Genomic DNA, 27,300 nt, shown 5'->3' on the forward strand with positions numbered 1-27,300 from the left:
CCTTATTCTTCTACTTTAATTGTCCCCGCCGAACGAGTTCGAGCAGGGGACTATGAAACGGGCTCCGTACGTGTGTGTGTCTGTGCGTCCGTGCGTCCGTCCGTGCGTCCTTCCGTGAGTCCGTCCGTGTGTGCGTCCGTGTGTGATCAAAATGTTCAATTTGCTACTTCTCTGTCATTTATGAGCCAATTTCGATTCTGTTTGCTTTATATGATAGCACTACATGGGAGCTTTAAAACTTCTACACAGAATTTCAGTTGTGACCTTTGACCTTGACCTTTGACCTATATTGTACATTTTGCTACAAAATGCTACTCCTTCGCCATTTCTAACCCGATTTCGATTCCGTTTGCTTTATGTGATGGCACTAGGTGAGGGCTTCAAAACTTTTACACAGAATTTTGACCTTTGACTTCTTTGACCTTTGACCTTGATTTTTGACCTATATTGTACATTTTGCTACAAAATGCTACTCCTTCGCCATTTCTAACCCGATTTCGATTCTGTTTGCTTTATATGATGGCACTAGTTGAGGGCTTCAAAACTTCTACACAGAATTTTGACCTTTGACTTCTTTGACCTTTGACCTTGATTTTTGACCTATATTGTGCATTTTGCTACAAAATGCTACTCCTTCGCCATTTCTAACCCGATTTTGATTCCGTTTGCTTTATGTGATGGCACTAGGTGAGGGCTTCAAAACTTCTACACAGAATTTTGACCTTTGACTTTTTTGACCTTTGACCTTGATTTTTGACCTATATTGTACATTTTGCTACAAAATGCTACTCCTTCGCCATTTCTAACCCGATTTCGATTCCGTTTGCTTTATATGATGGCACTAGTTGAGGGCTTCAAAACTTCTACACAGAATTTTGACCTTTGACTTCTTTGACCTTTGACCTTGATTTTTGACCTATATTATGCATTTTGCTACAAAATGCTACTCCTTCGCCATTTCTAACCCGATTTCGATTCCGTTTGCTTTATGTGATAGCACTAGGTGAGGGCTTCAAAACTTCTACACAGAATTTTGACCTTTGACTTCTTTGACCTTTGACCTTGATTTTTGACCTATATTGCACATTTTGTTACAAAATGCTACTTCCGGCGGGGACATATATTACGCACCGCGTAATTTCTACTTTTCCTTGTTTCATATATAACACAACTCATAAAAGTACTCGGTTGCGGAGATATCGATGATTTTAGTAGCGCATGTCAAGTGGTTGAGGAAATTAGAGTTTCGAGAAAAACGCCTTGAAAGTTTTCCTTCCGACGCTAACATGATCAAGGGGAGGCAAGACAGTTTTCACCGCTTGACAATAGAAGGTATGCTCCTAGCGACCCCCACGATGTTCATTCAAGCTTAGCGCCAGCGGTCTGCGCACGACCAATCAGTAATCAGGTTGCCACGCACTGACCAATAAGATCACTCCCTCGTTGCTAGGGGCGGAATCTAGCTGCGGCGCTAAATCCAAATCTTCGGACACGTTTCTGTTAAGTTGACAGTCAGAAAATCATGGCCCAGAAAAATGCTTATTTCTTGCCTTTCGTTTGATCATTTAGCTTCAAAATTTCAGCAGATGATAGACAAAACATTAGACTACAAAATTATGCCAAAAACAGAAATCCGATTGTTTTGACCAATTTTGATGATGTGACTTCAAACTCGATTTTTCTCGGCTCAGCCGTCAGCGACTTCAGGATCCTTTTGTTTTAGCGGGTCACATATTTTCAGATGTTGGAGAGAACGCAGCCTGAAAAAAAGTCCATTCCCTCCTAATGATTCTGCTGTTCACAGTTACAGTGTAAAGACTTACAATATATAATATATGTCATGAAACGTATCATAAATATTGCCTTTCCTCAAGGAGAAAAGACCACTGCTAAGTATATTAGAAATCCTCTAAATGCATGTACCAGAGAAACTTGGGAAACATGTATCTCATACTCTGCACAAGGCCATTGAATAGCAGAATAAAAACCAGTGCAACATTATTCCCACTGCCCAGCTCCAGAGCCGTGACCTTGAACTTGAGGAGAAGGAGCGACAGGTGACGAGACTGAAGACGGAGATGAAGGAGAAGGAGATGGAGCTGGTCCGTCTCAAGTCACAGGTGGGTCTATGGTCTGAAGGAGGACCGCATCAATTCAAGATTACAGCTGGCTCCTTAACTAGTGGGATAGTTTTGAAAACTTCTCTTTAGCATTTGTTCAGCTTTTAATCTATGGTGTAAATGCTTGTTTTGGTGGAATTCAAACTAATTTCTTACATTGCAGATATCCATCTGCACTGTACTTGTGCTAAGCTTCTGATTAGATTTACAATGTAATTATACCCCAGAACAGTATCTTATGGGAGTGACCTATGAAATCAACTTTTCTAAACAATATATTCTACACTACAAATGAACTTTTTCTTGTAAGTAGAGGGAGAACGAAACCAAATATAAAATGTGACAGAACAGACAAAACCAAAAATCTGTAGTATGAAAACAAACACAAGTAGACATTCTGTCCACTCCACTTGGACCACTGCTTCTAGCTGTACCAGTAGTGTATATTTTAACTACAACAACATCTTTTCTATTAAATACAAAAAAACAAAGCAAGTGCCATTACAATATGAGATTTGTGAATGTGAACCACCTGGGCCCTGTTGCATAAAACCCTTACCGCTGGACTTATCGCTCCTTTCTAGCGGTAAGTTTTCAAATTAGCGGTAAATTTTATAATCCTTGATGCTGATTGGCTGTGACGCCTAATTTTGACGGTAGTTACCATTGAAATTCAATGGTAAGTTTTATGCAACAGGCCCCTGGTTATAAGTGTATTTGGATAATAAGTTTTCAGTGATAGGCCTATGTTCACACAAAATCCTTTTCCCCTTTTTCTTCCTGGAGTCATCACAATTACCATTTGCAACTTTGCTTTAATATAATGACGACAAACTTTTCTTTCTGTGGTGGAATATAGTTTTAGTTAATTATTGCATAGCACAGACTGGTGTGCTTTAGGAGATGGGATTACTTCAATAGATAAAACTGAAATTACCGGCTAGATAATACTCCTTTCCTATCTCCTTACCCCAAGTTGGAAGCCTTGTCTCACGCAGACAAGACTAGTAGTTCAGAAGAAATGATCAAGTGGAGACTGAAGGACCAGGTAATGTGTGTGGAAAAAGGAAATGGAGATGGTGCGCACCTTCTGGCATGGTTTTGCTGTGTCCGGCTGAAACCTTCATGGAGATTGTCTCACCCCCGCCTCTACTCAAATCCTCATCACCCTCCCCATGCCCACTTTGGTGTTCTGCAGCTTTGACAGTGGTGTTTCACCCCACCCTACCCCACTCCACCCATTTTAGCCTCATCCCATTACATTTCATCCCAATTTTCTGCTTTAGTACCAGTGATGTTTCGCCCCTGTCCCCCCACCTCCATCCACCAAAAATCATTCTACCACCCTCCCCCTGCCCCATCCCTTCCTCCTTAACAAAGCTATCCCCCTTTTGACAAGGTTGTGGTGATGCACAATGTATGATTAATTATGAACATTTGATAACTAACAATGTAATTTACAGGGCATGATGACAAAGCTAACTGTGCTTGAAAATGATTCTTTCTTTGAATAATCAATTGAGTAAATTCTAGTTGTATCATTAGAAAATATGCCCTTTGACTAGAGATGTCCAGTTTATTTGGCCATACCCCAATATCTGGTATTATACACTTTTATTCATATAGCAACTTCAAATAGCCTATATACTTTGGTCTCATTGAAATTAAAGCTCAAGATCTAGCATGTCACTTGCACCCGTGCTGTTAATGTTGTGGTTGCACTTTGGTATAGTGGAGGAGTCCTAGACTGTAAATTGGTGGACCCAGGTGTGAATCACATATCCGTAATGTCCCTCTTAGCCCATCTGTATCTATGGGTTATACCTGACAATGGTATATTGGTGGCAATGATGATAATAACAGGGCCCTCTCGAACAACATCGTTTACACTGAAGAGGCTACCCAGTGCAAATCAAGCTGCACTATTGTATTGATTATCATTTTTGTCATTAATGCCTTCTTCATATGACAGATTTTTTTTCATGCCAGTGAATGATTTTGATACTCTAATTTAGTTCCTAATATAGAGGCCAATAACTACCTGGAATTTATAGTAGTGTGAAATTAATGTTACTAATGCTTGAAAGATATGATGCCTCACAAACCCACTCTTTTTTTGATTTACACTTCTTGTTTTGAAGAACACTTGTCATGCACTCCAATGTATCACCAAATCCAGCTTTGGAAAGCCAATGTATCACCAAATCCAGCTTTAGAAAGAATTTTGTACCTACCAGACTTATGTCAATGCTGAAATACATGTAATGTGATATATTTAATCTTGTATCACAAAACAAGCAATCAGTGGAAAAACAGTAAAAAAAAATCTTGCATTTTGCTTGATCAAAGTATAATGTAGGTATTCCAGGCTTTTAATTCATCCACATTTCATCTGGCATGGTCAAGGCAAACCAGTTGAAACCTAACTTCAAAAAGATGCTTCCAACAGCATAATATTAGGCAAAGTGCAACTGTAAATTCATCTCACACATGTACCATCACGTAAAAGTAAAAAGATCATACCCCTCAACTGCACTGTATAGGACTTTTTGCAGTTCTGAAAAAAAAAAAACAAACCCAAAACCAACAACAACAAAAAGAAATCATTTGGACATGGCCTCATGCAAACACCCATGGAATTTTGTCTGGCCAAGTTTGACCATGTGATTGCACTCATTTGTCTTGCTTATCTCCTGGTCATCTCGTGGCATAAATGATTAATAAAATGAAATCAGGATCAACCCCTGACCACATGAGAAAAATCCCCCCAAACCAACTCACCCACGGAAATATGATAAATTTTGATAGAAGAATATTTACTGTGAATTTAAAAGATAATATCAGGACCAATTTATTGCCACTTTAAAAACAATTCAAAACAGCAACAACCCCAAGTTCCCCCAAACAAATTCCAGTACTAGAAAAGCAATTCACCCACAGAAATGGTCAATTTGTTTGACCATAAAATTTGGACAAGATATCAACTGAAACCTGAAATCTTAAAAATGCACAGCAACACAAGTGTAACTTTCCACCCTTTCTTTCAATTATTTGACCCGTTGAGGATGGGCTAGATTTTGCTACAACATGAATTTGCCGGAGACACTTGCCCGAGTATACTCGGGACTCATCCTCAATGGGTTAATACCAAATCTACCATAGCAACAGTTGTTAACTTTTTAATTGTGGGACATATGATGTGTACATTTCTGAACCAGACGAGATCTTAAACAAATCAATGGACATGCTTCATTTTTTTTTCATCCATGATCTGGAAATGCTGAGTTATCATGCAAAAAAGCTCATGACTTAGTTAAACTTTCATTATCAGTATTAAAAGAATAAATTCTTAAATTCTTATAAGAAAGTCAATGCTGCTGAGTGAATATTAAATACATGAGATTATGTACCATGAATGTGTCAATGGTAGAACAAGTCATTAATAGTGCATGCACTCATGCTGTTAAAATGTATTTGTGTTTGGTTTGTGTGCCCTTGTGATTTAACCCTTTGAGCACCATGCCTTTTACAAGCATGCTACCTCCAGAGAAACACGTACCTGTATGTCATCAGGGTCAGAGTTACACAAACATTTTGAGGACTGCTAAATGTCACATTGACTTCACATAACTTGATAGGCTACTTCTTGATTAGGCCATATGCCTCAATTTATAGATATGATGGAATATCTGTTCTTTATTCGAGCAATATAAACACTCAGATCTTTCCGTAATCAATATCATGATGAGAACTAGAAAAATACAGAGAGAACTTATAATCTTTCACAGAAGAGTGCATTTTTTTTAAAGCTTCTGATGAAGCCAGTTGTTCATGCGGTTACTATGTATATTTCTCATTTGCATTAATCTGTGATGTTTGCATTTTATAATTTTGCCTGTCATATGATAGTATATTTTGATCTTGTCTTTCCAGTTAAAGTACCCAATTTCTGAATTAGGCTTGAGATTTATGCAAAATATCCAAACAGCTAAGAGTGATACAAATTATCCTTTACATAAATGAGCACTTTTACTTGAGGACTGATGGTACAGAACCCTATCAGCATATCAGATATGGTCAGAATTAAGAACTTTGTGGTGCGACAGCCAAAAAAAAAATAAAGAGATACAAAGAGGATTTGTGGAAGCAGGCACACAAGACTAGAGATAATGCTAAAATTGACTGAAAATGATATTTGTCAGATGTGGTTTGGCTCTTGTTTGGTTTAGTTTCTCATGTCATCTCAAAATTTGACTATGAATTCACTTTCCATGGATGACAAACTATTTCATGATTGTGAAAAAGATGAATAATTGCTTAAAATGAAAAACAACAGAAACTTTTTTTTATGACAGTAATATTTGCATGGTACCTTGGCTATGGCCATAATGTAAGTGAGCTGTGGTGAACTTCTTCATAATGTTTTGATATAGCAATCTCTTCTATAGGTTACCAACCTCCTGATGGTAATATATATACAGTACCATGCCATTTGATAAAGTAATTCATCTGTTTCAGCATGTCAAGCCACTACATCATCACTACATCATACTGTCATCAACCCACTGCTAGTAAACTGATGTAAACTGCTAGTTTCTGATGTCGTCAGAAATTGTTTCAGCGCCATCTGTGGGTAGTGGCTAGTATTTTCGTCAAATTTTCTATGTGCTTGTAAATATCTGTAAATAAATTGTATTATAATGTAAATAGCACCAGTCTGCAAGAATCTTCAGTCTATTGAAGGAGGCAGACTTAATCAGAAGAAGAAGAAGAAGATCTATTGATATTTACTGCTGAATAAGCAAACAAGAATGTGTCAGGGTGTTATCAATTAATAATTACCCATAATTCCTCTCATCTGATCCAGCTGGAGAGAAGCCAAGAGAAGCTGCGAGAGAAGGAACAGCTGATTCATTCCCATGATGCTCAGCTGGGGAGGCTGAAGGCCGATCTCTTGAAGAAGGAGAATGAACTGATGTCAAAGGTCAGATTCTGGTCTAGTGTTGCTGAAATCCATTTCCTGTGGAGACAAAAGCAACAGGAAATGATAGTATCCATGGCAACAGCAAAAAAATCTACTTTTTAAAGTGCTTCAGTGTGTTGTTCCGTTACTGGGGAAGAATGTTTGTTTGTGTTTTTTGTTTTGTTTCAAGAGTTCAAAATACTTTCGCATGAAAGGAGAATGAAATTCAATTATATTTGTGGATTGAAGGAATGCAGCAATATTAGTAGAACATAGTTATCCAAGTTTCAGGAAAATTGGGCAGTCCATCCATTCAAAACTTATGAACCTTTAAAGATTTGTTTACATAATCGCTGGATGAGAAGATTACAACATTTCATCAAACATAAACCCTGCATTATCTTGCATGCTGAAACTCATTCTCACACTATACACATGTATATTTATCAGACTTTCAGTTCAAAACTTACGAATTTTTTAAAGCTTTGTTACTGCCATCACTGGATGAGAAGATTACAACATTTGATCAAAATATATACATTAGATTATGTTGTATGCTGATAAACTCATTCCCACACCATATGTATGAATATGTATGAGTCTTAGAGAGGACATTACTGTAAGTGCACAAACTTATACAGTGCACTCCTGTTATACTGAACACAGTTATGCCAACATTCTTGGTAATACAAGGAAGCAAAAGTTAATGTCCCAGAATTATAATCTACAATGTATATCTTCATATACTTTGCTGTTCGGCTGCGATTAAATTTTGATATGACAAAAGAAAACTACTTGTCCCTCAGACTTTGTTATAATGGGAGTTACCTTACCACTTTTCTGCTTCCATCTTCCCGTGGTGCACAGGAGAGCTCCTTACAGCTGGCGACAGACCAGCTGGAGACCCTGAGACAGCGGATGAGGCTGAGGGAGGAGGGACAGTTGGAGGAGGAGCGAGGCAAGCTGCAGGCAGCTGAGGTCTCCACCCAACTAGCCTCACTCAAGGCTGAGGTACAAAGAATTGTAACCTGTATGGGGTGACCTAGTGGTAGACTACACACTCATTATTTGAAGAGTTTTATCACAGAATGAGCTGAATCCATTCTTGTTAAGTTGACATATTTGTGATTGAAGCTGCTAAAAAACAGAGAAAATAAGAAGAAAATACACGGTATTTCTGATAATAACTTCTAGAATATTCCTTGTTATGTTACAAGTGAAGTATTACTGGACTGGAAAGATTTAATTTTGCTCTATCAAAAAATGGTGCTTACCTCATTTTGCGATAAAACTCTTCATTTATTCTCCAGTTGGAGTGCAAGTGCATGGCATATCACAGCATATTTTCTTTCTCCAGGCACGCATACCCTGTTGGGATTGTATACATAAGTATGTCCATGATTTTCATAATGGCTATTTATTCTATACTAAACTCCTTCAAACACTGAATAAATGCTGCCTATTTACATAGACGAAGGCCACTTTGTCAATCAGTTGCAATAAAAACAAGTAAATGCAAGAACCATTGATTTAGATAAACAATGGCCTGTCAGACCCTTAGGAGCATTTGAGACAGATCTTTCACTTTTCTTGAAATCTGGAGGGGGGGGGGGGCATTTCATGAAACATATTGTATAACAAATCTGTTGGACAAATTTGCTCTCAGCCAATCAGGTGCAAGGATTTCAGTAGCTTATAACAGTTTGTCAGAAAAAAAATATTTGACAAAGTGATTCATAAAATGCCGCCCCCTGTATCTCTTCCTGAATTCCCCGACCCTGTGTAGAACAAGAGACTCCAGCGCCGAGTGTCCGAGCTGGAGCCATTGGAGAGGCACGTCGGGGAGCTGAAGACAGAGCTACGGAGGAGCTCTTTCTCTGCCCAGGGCCAGGATGCCATGGAGAGAAAGCTTCAGCAGGCTCAAAAGATGCTCCAAGAGAAGGTCATTATTAAATGTTTTGAATAAATCCTGCAGGAAAAGGGGAGGGGAAGGATAGAGAATTCATATAGGCAGCTGTTGATATCCACACACTTTTATTTATGGTCCTTTGAATCGAGTATAATATTGTTTTGTTCACTGCCAGAACAGATTATGAAACTCTGATGTACCCACATCCTTCCATTGGATCTGATATAATCTCGCTCAGCTATTTTCACTATTACCCAAAGTTGCATTTCATTGAAATATTCTAGTTTTGCCCTTTACTAAATTGTTGTCAACCTGTCTTCACTCTTAAGTATAACCTGAAGTTATGGATGGATGGATGGATGGATGGATAGATTGATAGATAGGTAGATAGGTAGATAGACAAATAGACAAATGGACAGACGAAACAGGTGGACGAGCATCATAGCCCTGTTGGATAAAAGACTTGCTCTCTTGTCTATGGCAATTCCCAAGGGAACAGCCAATGAGTGTTTAAGATTTCTTGCTTGTACTATTCTTGTTGGTGCTGTTGTTATATTGTGATCATACCTGTAAGCCTTTATTGATGAAGCACTTTTGTGTCATACAAAAATCAGACCAACTAGCCTGGTCTCACTATGTGCAGTAAGACTCAAGATCATAGTCCTTGTGCAGTGATACCAGCCGCAGAATAATCCTTAACTCCTTCCATCCCACGCAGACCAAGAATGAGCTAAGACTAGAGGAAGACAATGCTTGTCTACAGGAGAGGCTCAACACCATCAACACTGAAGATGCATACACTAAAGAGCTGGAGCAAGATCTCCGCAAACTGGAAGAGCAGGTAGGTTTGATTCATTTGGCCTTCACATTGTAGATGGCACATAGGCATTTTAGTGTTGCATATTGATAGTACACAGTGTGAACATAAGTATTATCTATAGTCTGACTTTTACTGGTAGTTACGTGTGAATAATGCCACTAGCTGTAGTGAACAAACTTTTCTGTGCAGCATATTGTACCATATATTGAAGAAGAAGACTTTCTCATTTACGTCACTAAATCTAACACACATGGAACTGGTAGTGCTTGGGTTAAACTTTCTTGCCCCTTGGTAACCACAGTTAATCATTCCCCTCTTCGCTTCTCACAGGTAGAGACTTTGGAGCATGAAAGAAATGAGGCAGAGCTGGCTGTAGCTCCCCTGAAGGTAGGTAGAAAAAGAAAATTCACTCTCCCCTCACTGTTGCTGAAAATGCTGACAAATTTATGCTGCGATTGATTTCCCATCCGAAATTGATATGAAGAGAAAATATCAAAAGCACGGATAGGATTGGATTTGCATTGAGAATTAGATTATTTGAAATAGCAAAGTATTTGAGACTTACCTTTTTAGAAAAGTGCAAGTATATATAGAAGTTGTGATGATTTGATTGTGAGGAAATCATTCGAAAAGGCTTCGTATTGTAGACCTGAAAATAGTCTTCCCGATCACACGATTGTAATGTTGCTGTCTTAAATTCCTCATTTGTGTGGCATAGAAAGACCAATCATGGTTCTTTCCATTATTTTTTAGGAAGTACAAATTGTAATGTTTTTTAATGTCTTAAGCATGTAAGATAATGCACCATCATACAGTACATTCTTCCTTTAGAAAAAGTAAAAAATGAGGTTTGTACTTTGTCTTGACTTCATGAGTAGACATACAATCTTTTGACTGTGGGTATGTGCAACTGCTCTTTGTCTGTTGATAAATATTGACTAGGAATGAAGACAAAAATAGTGATAGTGATAGTTAATGGGCAAAATTTATGAGTAGCATTAAACACAAGCAACATTACAGTAAGATAACCAAGATATTTTTTTTTTCAAGATGCTTATTCTTGCCAAGGTCTTGTGTTCATGGTTTCACCAGATGAAAGTTGTTATATGTAGCTTTACACTCGGACAAAATAGCTCTTACTTTTGGAATTAATCATGCAAGTGAAACTTTTGACAGTTTTGTATCCAGAATTGATCATACTGTGTGTATTTATTGTTTTTCTTTGTTTCTGCAAATAAAAGGCCAAGGTGTCTTACTTGACGAACAAGTGTCAGGAGCGCGATAAACTCATCAGAAAATTGAAACAGGAGATCGGGAGAATCCGATCAGACAGGTCAGGTAACCTCCTTGATGAAATCGGGCAGCTGTCGACCCTTCTCCCAGAAGAGGCTTACAATGAACCGCTGAAGACATTCCATAAACCGACATCAGGGACGAGCAGACACCGGAGATCAAGGAAGCATGCAGCAGAAACTCTCGACCTGTCTGATCTCTTGGACGAAAACGAGAAAGAGTTCTTGAAACGTGAAGCGCACGGAAGTGACAACCGCTTGTTGGATTCCAGTCCCACTGGAGAGGAGATATCCATCGAGGAGCTGCTGCGCAAGACCTCTCACCGACGCGGCATCGGATCGTCCCTTGATGACATCACTGTGGATGGCCTTGATGTCATGGAGACGCGTGAAGAGCTGAATGGAGACCACTTCTCGGCACTTAATGGTATTGGTCTGGGAAGCTCAGGGAGGAAAACTCAGTCACCAGTCTCCATTGGTTTCACTGCATCCCACAAAGGGAGGTCAAGACTGGCAAAGGTAATGTCATACTGTGCAAGTAAAATTTTGCAAGTAATTTAGATAAAAAGAAAAGAAAATGTTTTGACAATTTATCACAATCTCTCTTTCTGCAAGGCTTTCTAGATTGAGGATTAGATTACACGAGATTTTTAGTGGAATCAAGGTTTCTTATGAGCATGAAATCTGAAATCTTGGCTAGAAGTGTGTATGGAACAGGGCCGGCGGAACCGGGGGGCCGGGGGGCTCAGGCCCCCCACTTTTTTGCACCATACAAAGGAATACATAAGGTGTCACTACTTTGGGGCCCGCCCCCACTTTTTTTACCCTGGAAGTGCGTAAATGGCACTAGAAAGAAATAGATAGAAACCTTGAAGATTGAATGCGGTAAGGCTTTTCTTTTGTGCTGAAGACCTTTTGCTTGTCAGCTGAAGAAACCCGGAAGTGTCACCAGAAGAAGGCCTTTTCTTTTTTTTATGTAGCTTGTTAGCACATGAAACCCGGAAGTGCGCCCCCCCCCCCCCCCCCACTTTTGAAAACGTTCTGCCGGCGATGTGTGTGTAAACCAGTATTTTATTGTTATATTCACAGTCGAGATCTGTAGCTCCGGACCTTGCCAGCCTGCTAGACACCCAGTCTTCACCCCGGTCCGAGGGTCTTGACCTTGTGGATGGGTCACGGTTACCCCAGGCACCCCGACCTGTACCTCTTCCTGCTGCACCTCCCACACAACCTTCCTTGCTGATGCCAAACTTGCCTGCCATGCCCCCTCCGTTGCCCACGGGTACTCTCCAACATCCCCCTCCCCGCCATCCAAGCACTGACACCAATGGTCATGGTCTCCCTGTGCAACACCCACCTGAGGGCTACACCCATTCAGCCTACCCACCCCTCAACAATGCTGCTGCATACCACCCCTTTGGGGGGCCCACAGCTGCTCCACCTGGTAATGTTGGCCAACATCCCGTTTCCAATGGGCCATCATCTTTGGCAGGAATGGCTCCCTCTACTGTTGGTGTTCTGCCATTGAGCCATCAGAATGTGCTCAATCTAGCTGGGAACCAAGCAGTGACTGGACATCTGGGGCCTTCAGCACTCCAGCCAGGACATGCTGCATTGAATGGAATGGGTGGTGGTACAGGTACGGGATCCATATTTTCAGAAATTGTATAACGTGATTATGTGTTGTATAGGGTAATTGTTTTGTTACTGTGTATGTTAGCATAACAATTTTTAATATGTTGATACTGAAACAATATACGAAAGAAGTATTTGAATCTTATCTTTTTATTTATTTTTTATCTCTCTTCATAATGGTGAACACACACACATATAGATAGATAGATAGATAGATAGATAGATAGATAGATAGATAGATAGATAGAAAGATAGAAATATTGTTAGAGTAGGCAAGAGATAGACATACAATATGTATTTGTTATTTTGTGTGTGTATATGTAATTTCTATGTATGGATATGAATCCATGCACATTTAATTTCCTCATTGTGTTCATACAGTTGTTCATTGTTTGTTTAGTATGCTCAATCAATGTAACATGACATGACCTAGTGTGTCTCATAAGAAGATGACATTCTCTTCAAAGATTAGCTTGGTATTAAAGTTTACTTCGCTTTATGTATGTAGGCATTGAGGAAGAGATTTAGAGCACTATAATGACCTGTGCATTCTTGCAACTTCGCAGGGATCCCTGACCCTCCCCGGTCCCTTTCCGTGGCCCGAGTGGTCAGCAAGCACAGCGTCCTGCTCACCTGGACCCCTCCTTCCATGGACATCCTGAGTCGCAGCAATGGGTCAGAGGTCGTAGGCTATAGGATCTACATCAATGACCAGCAGAAGCAGGTTGTGTCCAGTGCTCACATGACCAAGGTAACCCGAACAACACAGTCTTCTAAGTCTTTCTCTACTCTTTGTGCGCCCGGGCACTTAGCTTAAAGGGAGTGTATACAAAATGTAGTTCATGTTGAGACCTAACTGCATGTTTCTAATATTTGTTGCTGAGATAATGAGAAAGCTCTCATGAAATATGAAAGAACATGTAATTCTAACAGGGATTCAACATTTATTTGTTGAAAATCAGTTTTAGATTGGCTGAGATATCCAAAAAAGAGCATTCCGAATAAAAAGCGGGACCCACCTTTTATTAGGATCACTTTGTTTTACTTTGTTTGTTGATGTCTCAGTGATTCCAAAACCGATTTTCATCTAATAAACTTTGAATTCTCTTAAAATGGTATGCTCTGTACTATTTCTTAAGTGGTTTCTCGGTATCTTACAAAAAGTTAAAAGCCTAATTCTCATCTCCACTAGTACTATACATTACCTTTAACTTGCCAAGCTTTTTTATATGACGCAGTTTTTGGTACCCTGGGGTACCAAGTAGAAAGAAATCTGCCATTTTGTTGAATTAGTTGTTTTTGTTTAGCGCTGCACTTGCCTTACCTAAGTTAACTCCTTCCCTATCATACCGGCAATGATTATTATTATCATTGCAATTAAAAATATTATAACTGTGCTGAATAAGCATTGGGATCATCATCACTGATTGCTACGATTTTGCTGCCGTAAGCGTAACATGTAGGCCTACGTAGAGCTTACAAGCACAACATGGCACTACACAATGCCATAACCCGGGATCACTGACAATTATTTTTTAGACATCTGTCTAAAAACAATCTTTTAGACCATCAGGGAAGAAAAACTCTCAAGCATGCATGCTGATTGGTGAACAAAGAGCAGTTAAGGGTTAAAACTGAGTTTCAAGCTATCTTACTTTATTCATTGCAGAAAGGTCATATTATTTGGTCAATATTTTCCACTATTTTACAGGCCCTAGTCGATGGCATCTATGTAAAGTCTGTCCACAAGTTTGGCATGTGCTCGGTGACCATCAATGGAGTGACGTCATCAATGACGGAGCTCGTTTTTAACCAGACCTCCAGCATTCCGTCTTCCACTCCCTCGGAGTCGGGCAAGAGTGAGTCGGCCCCAGATGCCAGCTCAGATGTTTCCTCCACTGGTGCTCGCAATCAGAAAGAAAGACTGGTAAGGATTCTTAAACTTGGCTGGAGCAAATTGTATTATCATTTTCATCACTGTGGGATGATTTTTAGCCTTTTCCTTCCCCTCTCCCCCCCCCCTTTCTGGTTTATCTAATCTCTCCTCCCATCAGCTCCAAACCCTTTACCTGGTTTTCACTCTATTCTTTCTTACAACTCTCTCTTTGCCTCCTATTTCCCTGTCTCCATTAGTGCAACCTCAACTTCCAGCTCACCGCTGCCCTTCGACAGTCACTATTTTCTGTCCTTCCACTCTTCCTATGTCGCTTCCCTCCTCCACTCTCCTCTTTCAAGGATCTTGTTTTGACAAACAGTTACATCTGACTGGCAAATGCCTTTTATTCATGCATGTTTGTTAATTTAATTTCCACACTTAGAGAACAACCCTCAAAATTTCACTATCATTTTTACGTAGAGAGCCTATATGTGACCGTGCACCTCAAAACGAACATAAAGTCGCACACACTGATTTTGCGTGAGGACTGAAAATAAGTGAAATGGGTCAACCTAGCCGAACTTGACTTTTTCATATTTTCTGAAAGAGCGGGTCTTCTTTTACATTATGCTAATATTTGGTATTATAAAACGGGCAGGAAAGTGTGTTTTTTAGCAGTTTATCTCAAACATTTTTGGTAGAAAGGTGTGATTAGGTGTCTTTAGAATCCCTTTTTCATTTCTGAAAAACCTTGTCCAAACTCTTCACTTTCAACTCTAATAACTTTTGAAAGGATAGTGCTACAGCTTTGAAAGTAGGCATTAATTATGGACAGAATGTGTTAATGAGGCATGCTTAATTTCAGTTTAATCCAATAATCCCTTCATTGTTGTTACTCTGGTGGTTTACTTCCTGTTTTTTGTCCCATTCATCACACAGCCAGCACGGTTTGGTAAAGATTAAGCGCTTGAATAGACCCTGTACTTCAGAGCCTCTTTTCTCAGTTCACTCTTTTCCCGAGTTTGTGCTTTCTTTCCAATATTTAGATAGGTTAGGAGAGTTCATTTGATTTGAATTATGCATCATTTTAAAGTTTAAAGTCTGCTCTTTCAGAATATGGTCTTAACTAAAAATTCATGTCTGGCGACTTTTTGTTTGTTTTGAGGTGCAGGGTCACATATTTGTCTTGCTTTGGAAAAAGCCCTGCATGAACGTCTGTCCAGATTAAAGTTTTCAGGTTTCTCCACATATATATGTCTCTCTCTCTCTCTCTCTCTTTTGGTAAAGTTCATGGCAGTGTACAGCTATGACCCAGAGCATCATTCGCCCAATGACAATCCTGACTACGAGCTTGCCTTTACCGAAGGAGATTTGATCACGGTGTACGGACCGCGGCGAGCAGACGGATTTTACCACGGAAAGGTAGGTGTGGGGATCACATCATGATCTGTTGCTGTACATGGAAGTGTGTGGCTTGGGTGGATATAATTATCTGCTTGTTTGTGAGTCATCAAGTGTATTACTGAATCACCAATGACTGTTGAGTATTGTTAGGATTTTGTACAGTAGTTTGCTCTCCTGTGTACCGTCTCTGTTTTTGCAGAATAGTTCAACCCTGTATGTACCAGGGACTTTGGACAGTGTGTACAATGCTATGGGGTTTACTGTGCCAATCAGCACTCCAAACACACTTAAAGGGTTAATGAATATCCATACAAAGGATATCATAAGCTTTATTAAAAATATCACAAAGAGCCCTTTGTATGGCCAGTAGAATGATGTCAACTGATAGTATTTTAAGTTGGTAATTTTTTGGAGAAGTTGTCAAGATTACCTCTATTATGTCAAATACAATTCCAAAAAAATCTGTGTTTAATACCGTAAAAGGAGATATTTTCGTGCGACTAATTTTTCATTCTTGGCTGGGCAATACATGCATGTTTTTAATTCTGTGGAATCAAGACATCAACTACTCGAACATCATTATGGCACGCAAAAATACACGCGTGCTTTCATTTTCGTGCTAGCTTCTGAAATGTGCGAAAATTTCAACACCGTGAAAATTTCCACGTTTGCAGTAGTCTTTAACGTTAAAATCCACTCTGACTGTCTGTTATCAATGTAGCAAAGTAGATAGTATCAGTGAAAGGTTTGTTTTCTCATCACAACATTCGCAGATCAAAGGAAGAAAAGGTCTTGTGCCCTCAAATTTCATTGAGGAGATTTCAGAAGCAGACTCAAGAAAACTGGTAAGTGGGATTTCGTGTAGATTGAGATTGAAATGTAGGATACATTGTAGAGGCAAACTGTAAAAGATATTGCTTTGTATTGTATGTATTGGTTATGACAGTGTGATAAGAGTAGTGAGTAAAAAGAAAAAGATTGTCTGATGTATTTACAGTTATTGCCTAGAGATACCCTTCTATTCAGCATCATGTAACTGAAATCTTTCGCTTGCAACATTGCAATGAGACATTACAAAGAAACTAAAGTCTAAAGTCTTTTTTTTTAAAGTTAAACTCCCTGTGAGCCTAATGATGGCTAAGATATACCTTGATCTATACCATCATTTACATTATTCTTGTGTCCCAGCTTTTTGATAATACATGGGACATTCATGCAGTAAGTGTACAAGTTACAGAGACTCCAACTCTCCCGTTCTCGACGGGAGATCTCCCACCGAAAGCCCATTTTTGCAAAATCTCCCTTTCTCCCGCTTGAGATTTGATTTCTCCCGCCCTGGCTCTGTGTCTCCCGGTGGAAAGGGTTTCTTACTTATTGCTATCGTATGTTGAAGAAATAAGCCTTAGATAGTACCAGAGAATATCTAGAACCCTAGGAACTTCGCGCTTCGCACACATCAACTTGGAGTCTCCCGTTTGCTAGGGGTTTCGGGCGGGAGAATCTCCAGATCAGAAGGTGCTTGGGGTTGGAGTCTCTGAAGTTACCAAAGTTGAATTTGATTTGACGAACCTTCCATAACTCAAATTTGAATTGAAATAAAGACATGAAAATGTTGTTTGCATTCAGGACTGGATTACAGAGAACTATACAAATGTATGATGTTGTGTATTGTCTTTCTTGAAAAGCGTGCTGCCAAAGATCCCGCTCCCAAAAGAAGCCGGGATCATCACCGTGACAACAAGAGGAAGAAGGACCATCGGGGGCGGGGCGAGAGAGAAGGCAGGAGGAGGGAGGGGCAGTCCCACCGGGGCCCAAGGGTGTGAGAGAAGGGGCCAAACCCGTCTGTTCTACAGATGCCACACATCTGGCAAGGACTTCTATGGTTGTGATGTGTCTCCTCACAGTCTTTGCTCAAATTGGAACAAAGGTTTTTATCCGTTTTGCTCTAATGTGTGAGTTTTATCATGACACTCGGTATGTAGTGTTAAACTCTTTTATGGCTGATCTGATGTTGAATGACCTTGCGTTCATGTCCTTATCACAACTCCTGATGTCATGCTAGAAATATTGACTGGGCCTTACTGTGCCTTGTACGTCAGTTGGCACAAATGTCATTGAAACTAATTGTCAGTGAATGGAGATTACATAATCTTCTATTGTGTCACCATGGCATTTCTATTGGACTGAAGCACATTGATTCATGTGAGTGAGTTTGTTAATGTACAGCTGAAGACATACCCTATACTAACCCATTTAGGATGAGTCCTGAGTACACTTGGGCAGGGGTCTATTGGAAATGCGTGTTGTAGCAAAATTTGCCTGTCCTCAACGGGTTAAGAAATAATGTGATTATGTTATCGTGATCAATGTCAGTTCATTGCATATGCTCTTCATTGCTCGTGATTTATGTTCCTTTGCTAAGACATCAAATCACTGAGGCTTTATTCTTAAATCCATCTGTGGGAGTGATGAATAATATTTAATTTCATACTTGCTCACATGTCTATGAAATGAAAATACTTATCAACTTGATTGATTGGTTGATGTTTATTACAAGGCTGCTGCCGATTGATATTACAGAGAGTGTATTCTATGTGCACATTTTGTATTTTCGATATGTTTGTTGAATTAACATGGGATTATGCCCTTGGTGGTTCATGTTTATATGTAAATGATTGAAATGTAAGATCAGGTGAGACAAAAGGTTGAATTGCCTCACAATACAGTTGTATGTGATTCCGTGGTGAAGTCTGCAGGTCAGTGTTAACCCGTTGAGGACAGAGTATACTCGGGACTCGTCCTCAACGAGTTAAAAGCTTCATAGTCAATTCAGCAAGAATGCTGCATCCAGTCTTAGTTGTAGAGTAGGGGAAGATGAGTTTAAGGGAGATTAGTTAAATCAAGGTGTCTGGTAACTCCTTGATTAAATTGAATGTTCTGAATGTGCTGCAAATTACTGGCAACAAAGTTCATGAATGGTTTTCTCTGCAAACCTGTCATACAGCAGTAAATAGGTACTGTAAACATTTGCCTGAACTTGTTGTGTATTAACAGTGATGTACAAAAAGAATCGATGAAATTTGTCCATTTGTATAAAACAGGGTCCGCCACATTTCCTATTCAACTGCATGAAGTGATATTGAGGTCCGTCCAAGTTTTTTGAAGAAAACAACATGCACTTCCTAAAATTCAGCAGTCTTCTTATCAAAATGTGTTTTTTTTACCGTAATATTGTGTATATTTTTGGTATAAAATGTACTCCATGCAAAGTTATTGGTCTGTACACATTTTTGATGCATAAAACCTACTTTTTATTCAGTACAACTGTATCATACGTAAGTAAAAGTTGTATATTGTATTTATTAAAACAGATCATGAGCTCATTTGAAAATGTTTTTAGTAGAGGCATTGTGAAAATCAGATTGACTGATCACCCGACATTCTAAACAATTGTGCAAGTAAACGAAAAAGATGTAAATGTGTATTTATATTTCAAAATATTACATAATTCGTATTGCTGTACTCGGACAATGCAGTTACATTATAGAATTGCAAAATATGTACACAGTTTGTGTTAACACTTTGTATATGTGTGAATCTATATGTGGTGTTCAAGTGAATCTAAATAATATGTACCATGTAAGACTGAAACCTTGAGTTTTAATCCATCCAAACATGTAATTACCCAAATGTGTACTGTTTGTATCATTTACCCAATCATGCTGATCTTGCTCATACATGTAGTTCCCAATCTAGTGCTGGGAGACATTAATTGATAATCATATCAAAACACCTTGAGTAACCATAGATATATTTATGTTTAACTTGATAATGTCCTTAGTAATCCACCCACAACACATTCTTGAAAGGCCAACGCGTAACTACCACTGACATATTGAATTTTACATATAACATAATCTTGCAGCAAAATCACATATCTGTCCAAATGATCACCTTGTGTGATTTGTTGTTGCCAAAGTTATTTCTCAGAAGTATGTCAATACTCTTTTGGAGAAAGTATTCAATAATGATGTTAATATCAGTCTGTCTGTATATGACAGACACCACCTGTGATAAAACACCTTGACCAAAATTCTGAGTATTGAAGTCAAAAGTGTGAATGTGTCACACTTGGTGCAAGTTGAAACTTATAAAAAGGTGCAATTTTTGATTTACGATTTTTGTTTGTCACGAAAGGGCAGACTTTGTTTAAATGTTGATAGATGGTGCAGAATCATCCTCACCTTATGAATTTGGAGTTGATGCTGTAATTAAGATCAGATATCTTCCGTAATGCATAGATGATGCGCGCAAATCTGCATTGATATGCAAAAGTAGACTTAAAAATTGATGTGTGTACATTCCAAGAGGCTAAAATTGATTTCAGTTCGATTGAATAATCGTCTCTTTGCTGGCATGAATGGTAAAATTTGATTCTGATGATCTCAAAGTCTTATGATTTCAATCCTGGTGATTGATGTCGTACATGAAAGAAAATGAATACCCTACAAATATGCTGATGGATGAATATAGTTATGTGTTGTTATTTGAGTGTTAATGATTAACTTGTATGAACTTATGTTACCCAATTGAATGTGTAATCCAGGGGCATTGTGTGATAATTCTATGAGAATATACAACACCTACATGTAGGCAGCAGGAGCTTATTGTAAAACCAGAAATGTGAATTTTGTGAAAGCCAGGATTTGTGAAATTTAAATGCACTCGAAAGTTCTTGTCTACACTATATGTATTGAATACCAGTGGCAATTTGCAAAAATTTCAAGCTGTGATAAAGGCCATTGGCTCCAGTTCGGGAAAATTTTCCGCCATGAATATTCATAGTTTTACAGCAGTTAAAGCTTGAGGCCAGGAATTCTGGAAATGGGCAGAGAAGATATCTATATTGCTTGGCAAGCAGTGCAGCATGCATATTGTACCAGGTATACGGTACATGCATATTGCACAAGGGCTCCATAATAGCAATGGCCAGGGGCACTAGATATTGATTTTAGGCCACAAAATTTCCAAGAAGGCTCTCTTTTGGTGGCTAGATCGGGCACTTAAGATTCAAATTGGATTGTTATGTTTCCATTTAGTTCAGGCCACCCAAATTTCAGATTTAAAGATTTTAATGGCCCCAAGTGATGAGACCTGCATATAACATTATTTATATCTTGTTTGCAATGTTTTGTGTGACTATCTGGTTATAGTTGACAATGTTTACTGTTTGAAGTTTTCTTCTTTTTTTTTTAGCCTGTCAGTAATCCATAGCAACATGAGACTGTATAATGATCATGTGTATCAACTGTGTTAGTTCACTATCAAACCACAATCTTGCTAATCATAAAAATCTGGAAATAACCACGCTCAGATTTTTGAAAGCAGAACCTTGAGCTTCAGCATATCACATGTCATGTTACATCTAAAATGTTCAAAACAGTATTTTGGTATAAACAACTACAGTACCTGGTTCTGATGCTTGATTACTGCATATTGTCATGAATATTCATTAACATTTTGAAGGATTTTTTTTGGTTTAATATGAAGATGTCATTTTATAGATAATATGTATTTTATCAGAGATGCAACAGCAATGTAAAGTTCTGTTGATGTGAAATTATTTGAAATAACTAAATAAAAAGTAATTTATAACGAAAATAGAATTTACAGTCCTTTTTCTTCAGTAATAAGGGCTATTTGTGTCACACTTTTATGTCATATTCAAACATATAGACATGCAAAACCTTTGGGAGTCAAATTCACTGTAAACATGGAATCAAATATTTCACAGTGTGGACATTGTGTGTGTGTGTGTGTGTGTGTGTGTGTGTGTGTGTGTGCAAATATCATGCTCTACTGAACTAGTTAAGTGTGAAAATAACAACTTGCTAATATTCTTGGATATATTTCAATGTTTACACACTTACTCATGTCCCCCAAATTATAATGAAATGAAATCCAAAATAACAGTCCCAGTGCACAACAGTCATGCTGTGAAAGTTTCCACTTTTTATGGATGGTTTTCAATGCAATTGTATTATGCCTCCTTAAAAACAAAACAAAACAGTGTATGGCTAAAATTATGATAGCCTGTTATGGTTCAATATTAAGTTTTTTAGTCATTCAATATGGCCTCAACAAGAAAGCAATCAAATGCATCACAGAGTCAAAATGACTTTCTCAGTCATAAGTACTACAGTGGAACGTCATTATAACAGGGTCATATATAGTGAGATACCTGATGTAACAACGTACAACTGTAATTGTACAATTCCCATTCCTTTGTATTCTTTCATTTTTATCCCTGATATAACAAGATCTCCCATATAGCAAGGAAATTTCATTGGTCCCACGCAGCTCATTATGAGGTTACCCTGTTGCAAGCATGCTTATACAACCAGGTGCCACTTTAAACCAAGAGAATTTAGTGGTCCTGATTTTCCACTGCTGTATTTAACTGGTCTCTCTTTTAGCATTTAAAAAAAATATATATACAACAAGGTACCTGTTATAAACGAAGTAAAATCAATGGACCAGGTGGCCTTGTTATAAAGGGGTTTCTCTGTGCTACATGTATCAACAGGCAGAAAACAGACACACAAAACGAGATGCATGATTGCAGTGCATTAATTTCTATTTATTGAACATTTGGCCAAATTATGCTCATCAAATTCTCAGTAATTGTGGAGTAGAGGCGTTGATTGATATTGCGATTAATACAGCTGTTATACATACACCTTTAATGCACCACTATAAAGTCAATGATGTACTGATTTACTTGTGTATCTGCTTAACATTACGTGTTTCTGTCACAGAAGACGACAACACAGTCTACTGTGAATAATCGATTGAACAATAATCGACGCACTGAAGATACTTTATAATATCTTCTCATTACACACACTTTCCATTGACTCCAGTTTAGGCATACACAGGCCAAGACATCAAAATATAAGAACCAACAACCTGCTGCTGAACAGTGGGTTTTCTTTTTCCACCTGGTTTTAAACCCTTGCCTTAAAACAATGTCAAAGATTCCATGTCAATGGAAATTGCATGTAAACCCCACTTTGAGTGCTTGAATACATATAATTACCAATCATTTGCACACACCTTCCTCAGTTGAAACTTGGTATCATTTAAAAATCTCTCCTCTACTCTCAATTTACAATATCTCTGTGGAAAAGAGAGAGAGGAAAAAAATCCAAATACACTGTATTGCAACTACTCCATTTTAAGATACATAATGTTGTGTATGACACCTAATCATACATTCTGTCATTAAATTTAAAGTTAATGCTGAAATTGAATGACTAAAAGGCTTTTATTCCACAAATATTGTAGAAATTACAAAGGTAGTATCGTTGATGTCTGTCACATCCCTTAGGCTTTACATTATATCAAACTACAAAAACATCAACTCAAAAGTGAGAACAAAAGCACAGCTGGACACAAGGACTTGTACTATCACATGATGCATTGATCATTTGACCAGGTGGATGAGTGTTGCTGTTTTGTTTTGTTTTTTCCTCACACTATTCAAAGCAGATAACAACACAAATGACTTTAACCCTATCACAACCATGATTCAAAACATTGGTATCTTAGACAGAGCAGGCGTGAATTCTGTGTTTTTGGAAGGTTTCACTGTTTGACGTAAAAGATGAGATGTCTTACTATTTCTGAACACTCAACAGACATGATGAATGAAAAAACTGAGGCAGCTAGCTCGATCGCTTCTTCGATCAAGCTATAGAGCACTGATAGGAACAAACCAACTCAGACAATAATATGTGGGAAAGATAGTGTTTCCCAAGGCAAATAACCAGGTACGCACAAGAGCTGACACACAAATATATCAAATTATTACTGTTAATTACAAATTAATGTTAGTTCAACATAGATCCAAATACTAGTAATCATCGCGTACAATTCTGATTCAAGGCAATAACTCGCCTGAACTGAAATTCTGAAGAGTTGACTCAATTTTGGATAAAATCTGCATGTTTTTTATTTGTTACGATAATGCCAGATTCAACATGCATGTTCATAATGAGGAATTCCATCAGAAAAATAAAACTGGCAAAATACCCTTGCACTAAAAACATAATCTTCTTGAAGCCATGCAGTAGATAAAATTATATTTCAGTTTTTACGCATAAAGACGACACATTTCCACAGTCTAGCACTTTCACGATGAGCATAAATAATAGAAGATACATATTTATCCAGCTGATGATACTCAAGTGCAGTGCAAATAAAAAGCTCTTATTCACATTACATTATTTCTACACTTTATACAGATGAACCAAAAGCAACACTTTGTCCAAAAGCAAAATACACTGGAAATGAAACCAGCCAACTGAACATTATCTTACATACCCAACACATATCCAACTACTTAATTCCTCTGTTTTGAAGAAAGTGAATACACTTCAAAGAAGACTTTCAACAGGTGGAACAATTAAACGTCCAATTTTGGGGTGAAAAGCACGCTAACATTGTAAAACATGAGTATTTACTTATTTGATAACAAACATAAGTTATCACAGACATGAGAATTCATACAATGAATGGAAGAGGTGGTTTTGCATCCAATATCATAATATCATTGGAAATCTATAATTTTCATTTGCATTATTAAATCTTAAATTACTCCACTCAAATAATTTAATTTCTGACCTAATGCGAATCTGGTCATCAAAATATACTTTGCACTTTCGACAGTTACATCATGATTTTTTTTTAAGTTAAATTTTGCCAAGTCTTAAAGTGCTTGGCATTCCAACAGTCTAATACATAAGATATGGTGCACAGAGAAAACATGGCCATAACTTGTATGACTGTCCAACATCAATGGGCACATGTTACATGTACAAGAACAAAATAACAAATAACATAACAATAATTCACCATTGGTCAGAAGTAAGAGCTTTAAAGGGCTGAGAAATATTTATCACGATTACATTTTTACCTTTCTCCTTCATTTTTTACCTTTTTTTCAAATCTTCTGTTGGTATAAGCTGGCAGCTCACATATTATTTGCTAAACATTGAAGGTTGTCGTGAACAAGAAATACTAACCATAACTTCTCGGGTAAAACACGTCAAAATATCAATCTGGCTGTCCTGCTACATCGATCAGTTAAAATAATGAAGTGACTGCTTTATCTTTTTAAGGCCACTGGAAAATGCCTTGAGCATTCAAAGTAAAATGATAATGAAGACAGTCATTGAATGAATACAGATTGGTTTCAAACTGTTCACCTAATTTGAGCTGATATTCAACAAATCTTAAATCATACTAATATACAAGCTACCATGGTCAGAAAGTATGGAAAAAATTAGGGATGAAATGCACCAGATCCCAACAACCTTCAATGCATATCAGTTGTACTTCACACAAAAAAAAAAGAGGCAGGAAAATTATTTGTCAGTAGGAAAGGGGTGTACTGAAGGTGAATCCTGTAGATATTTGCAAGTTTTTAGAAGCAATTTTACTGATTTTATACCCCTTTCACGGCCATGCAATTGACCGCAACAACAAAAAAACAAGTTTGATTCGTTATGGCTGTTAGCTTCTGAACAAATGGTGACTTCGCATGAGCAAATTCTAGTCACTTCATAATCACACAAAAAATGAGCTGTGGCGGTTTGCCCTTGATGGCACGAACAACAGATGACATCATGTGAATGCAGGTACTGCACTGTTAAACAACGCACGGATGCAATGGACTGGTGCGTATCTGCATTATCTATGTCAGCATCATCAGCAACTATACTGTACAAGATGTCCATGGCATTTCAAATAAGTAGTAGTCAAAGGGTTAATCATTACTCTCTACAAAGCAAAAGGACTTGAAGATGGCTTTGACGTAGAAATAAAGATGATTGTCCTCGTAAAGGTATCTTTGCCCGTTACTAACAAAGCATCCTGCATCAAGCCAGAATGACACATTGATGATCTTCTTCTAAAAACACTGCTCAGGTGACGTCAGATATTAGGTGGTCTTCGCGCAAGGCTGTTTTGTCGAGACACTGCATAACAAAACACTATGTACATTTGTAATAGTGTTGTGACTACCTATCTAAAGCTAGAGGGAATAAGTCTTACAAGAACAGCAATCCAAACTTCCATCACCACGAAAGTAATAGGACACGACTACACCATCTTCAAAATTTATTCATTCTTTTTTTGCAAATTAACACGCAGGAAGAGGGTATCATCTCTTCCAACTTCTCCAAACTCCAGCGTTGACTTGACAAGGGAGGACAATAAAACTCAAGGATGTGGGGACTGTTGGTAGACAAGAATTCAGCAGCGACACTAATGATGAAGGCATTTGTCATCCAAATTACACCGACACTTGATCTCTCAGACCAGTGAAAAGAAATCTATATAAAAAAGAAAAACTATGTACAGTATGCTCGCTCTTCTGAAAAGCGGAACTGTCCAAGTTTTGTTTTTTTTCTTCCCTACATATCAACATTAGATCTCTCTATGTACACTTTGTATATGACATTATACATTATATCTTTTCAATCTTACTGTGTTGGACTATCAATGAGAGAAACAGATGAACCACACGGGCGCAACTCAGAAACTAAATTGCTATGTTATATCTATGCTGCTTTTATTACAAGGTCACGCTACGACAGCCATGAAATATGTTGATGATATCTGTCCAATTGCCATTCTTCGGTGATAACAAATGATGTTAACTGAGTTATCTGACCATTTGCTTAACATCCACTGCCAATCTCATCAAATCATCAATCAAACCAACACCATTATAGCATCTCGGTCAATTAAATCACCATTTCTTTAATATATGCCTTGCTTAGTTTACTCTCAAGACTTTGACATTTATTCACATTGTTGCTTTTTTTTTCAATGTATGTGGCAGTGGCATGATAAGCCAATAACATGTAGTCTTGCTCCTAAACTTCCTTAGTGCACTCCACTTCGCCATTTTGCATAGGACTTGCGTACATGCAGTGTGAAACATGTGAACTTATATACATGTACTAATTCACAAAGTTTTTGTGTTACGCTCAAACAGTATAGCTATATAAAGTGTGTTCAAAATGTGTAAAATTTACACTGTACGTGCACTATATGCTTGCAAAAACAATACGTGTTTGAGTGTGTCTACTCATTTGAATTAAGGTGATTTTATAGTTTTTTTTTTTTCTTTTAATCAAATTCTCTTTTTGTCTTTCTCAGATCACACAAAAATGCATGCACAATGAGCAAATTCTTCAAGAGTCACTGGATA

The 27,300-nt window shown here is 38.0% G+C and overlaps 1 protein-coding gene across 1 annotated transcript in view; it reads left to right on the forward strand.

Annotated features, from left to right (window-relative positions):
• Positions 1-17,842, forward strand: part of LOC139740749 (uncharacterized) — a 50,976-nt gene extending 33,134 nt beyond the window's left edge. The window contains exons 14-27 of the mRNA XM_071651325.1: positions 2,016-2,120; positions 3,097-3,168; positions 6,988-7,104; positions 7,951-8,094; positions 8,870-9,025; positions 9,711-9,833; positions 10,143-10,199; positions 11,054-11,623; positions 12,194-12,743; positions 13,306-13,490; positions 14,451-14,666; positions 15,903-16,037; positions 16,793-16,864; positions 17,705-17,842. Coding sequence (XP_071507426.1) covers positions 2,016-2,120; positions 3,097-3,168; positions 6,988-7,104; positions 7,951-8,094; positions 8,870-9,025; positions 9,711-9,833; positions 10,143-10,199; positions 11,054-11,623; positions 12,194-12,743; positions 13,306-13,490; positions 14,451-14,666; positions 15,903-16,037; positions 16,793-16,864; positions 17,705-17,842 — 2,640 coding nt within the window. The remainder of the gene's footprint in view (positions 1-2,015; positions 2,121-3,096; positions 3,169-6,987; positions 7,105-7,950; positions 8,095-8,869; positions 9,026-9,710; positions 9,834-10,142; positions 10,200-11,053; positions 11,624-12,193; positions 12,744-13,305; positions 13,491-14,450; positions 14,667-15,902; positions 16,038-16,792; positions 16,865-17,704) is intronic.
• The last annotated feature ends 9,458 nt before the right edge of the window (positions 17,843-27,300 follow it).

The sequence above is a fragment of the Diadema antillarum genome, unplaced genomic scaffold (genome assembly GCF_040938485.1).
Source record: "Diadema antillarum isolate AM-2024a unplaced genomic scaffold, OU_Dant_1.0 seq00000877_RagTag, whole genome shotgun sequence".
Lineage (NCBI taxonomy): Eukaryota > Metazoa > Echinodermata > Echinoidea > Diadematoida > Diadematidae > Diadema > Diadema antillarum.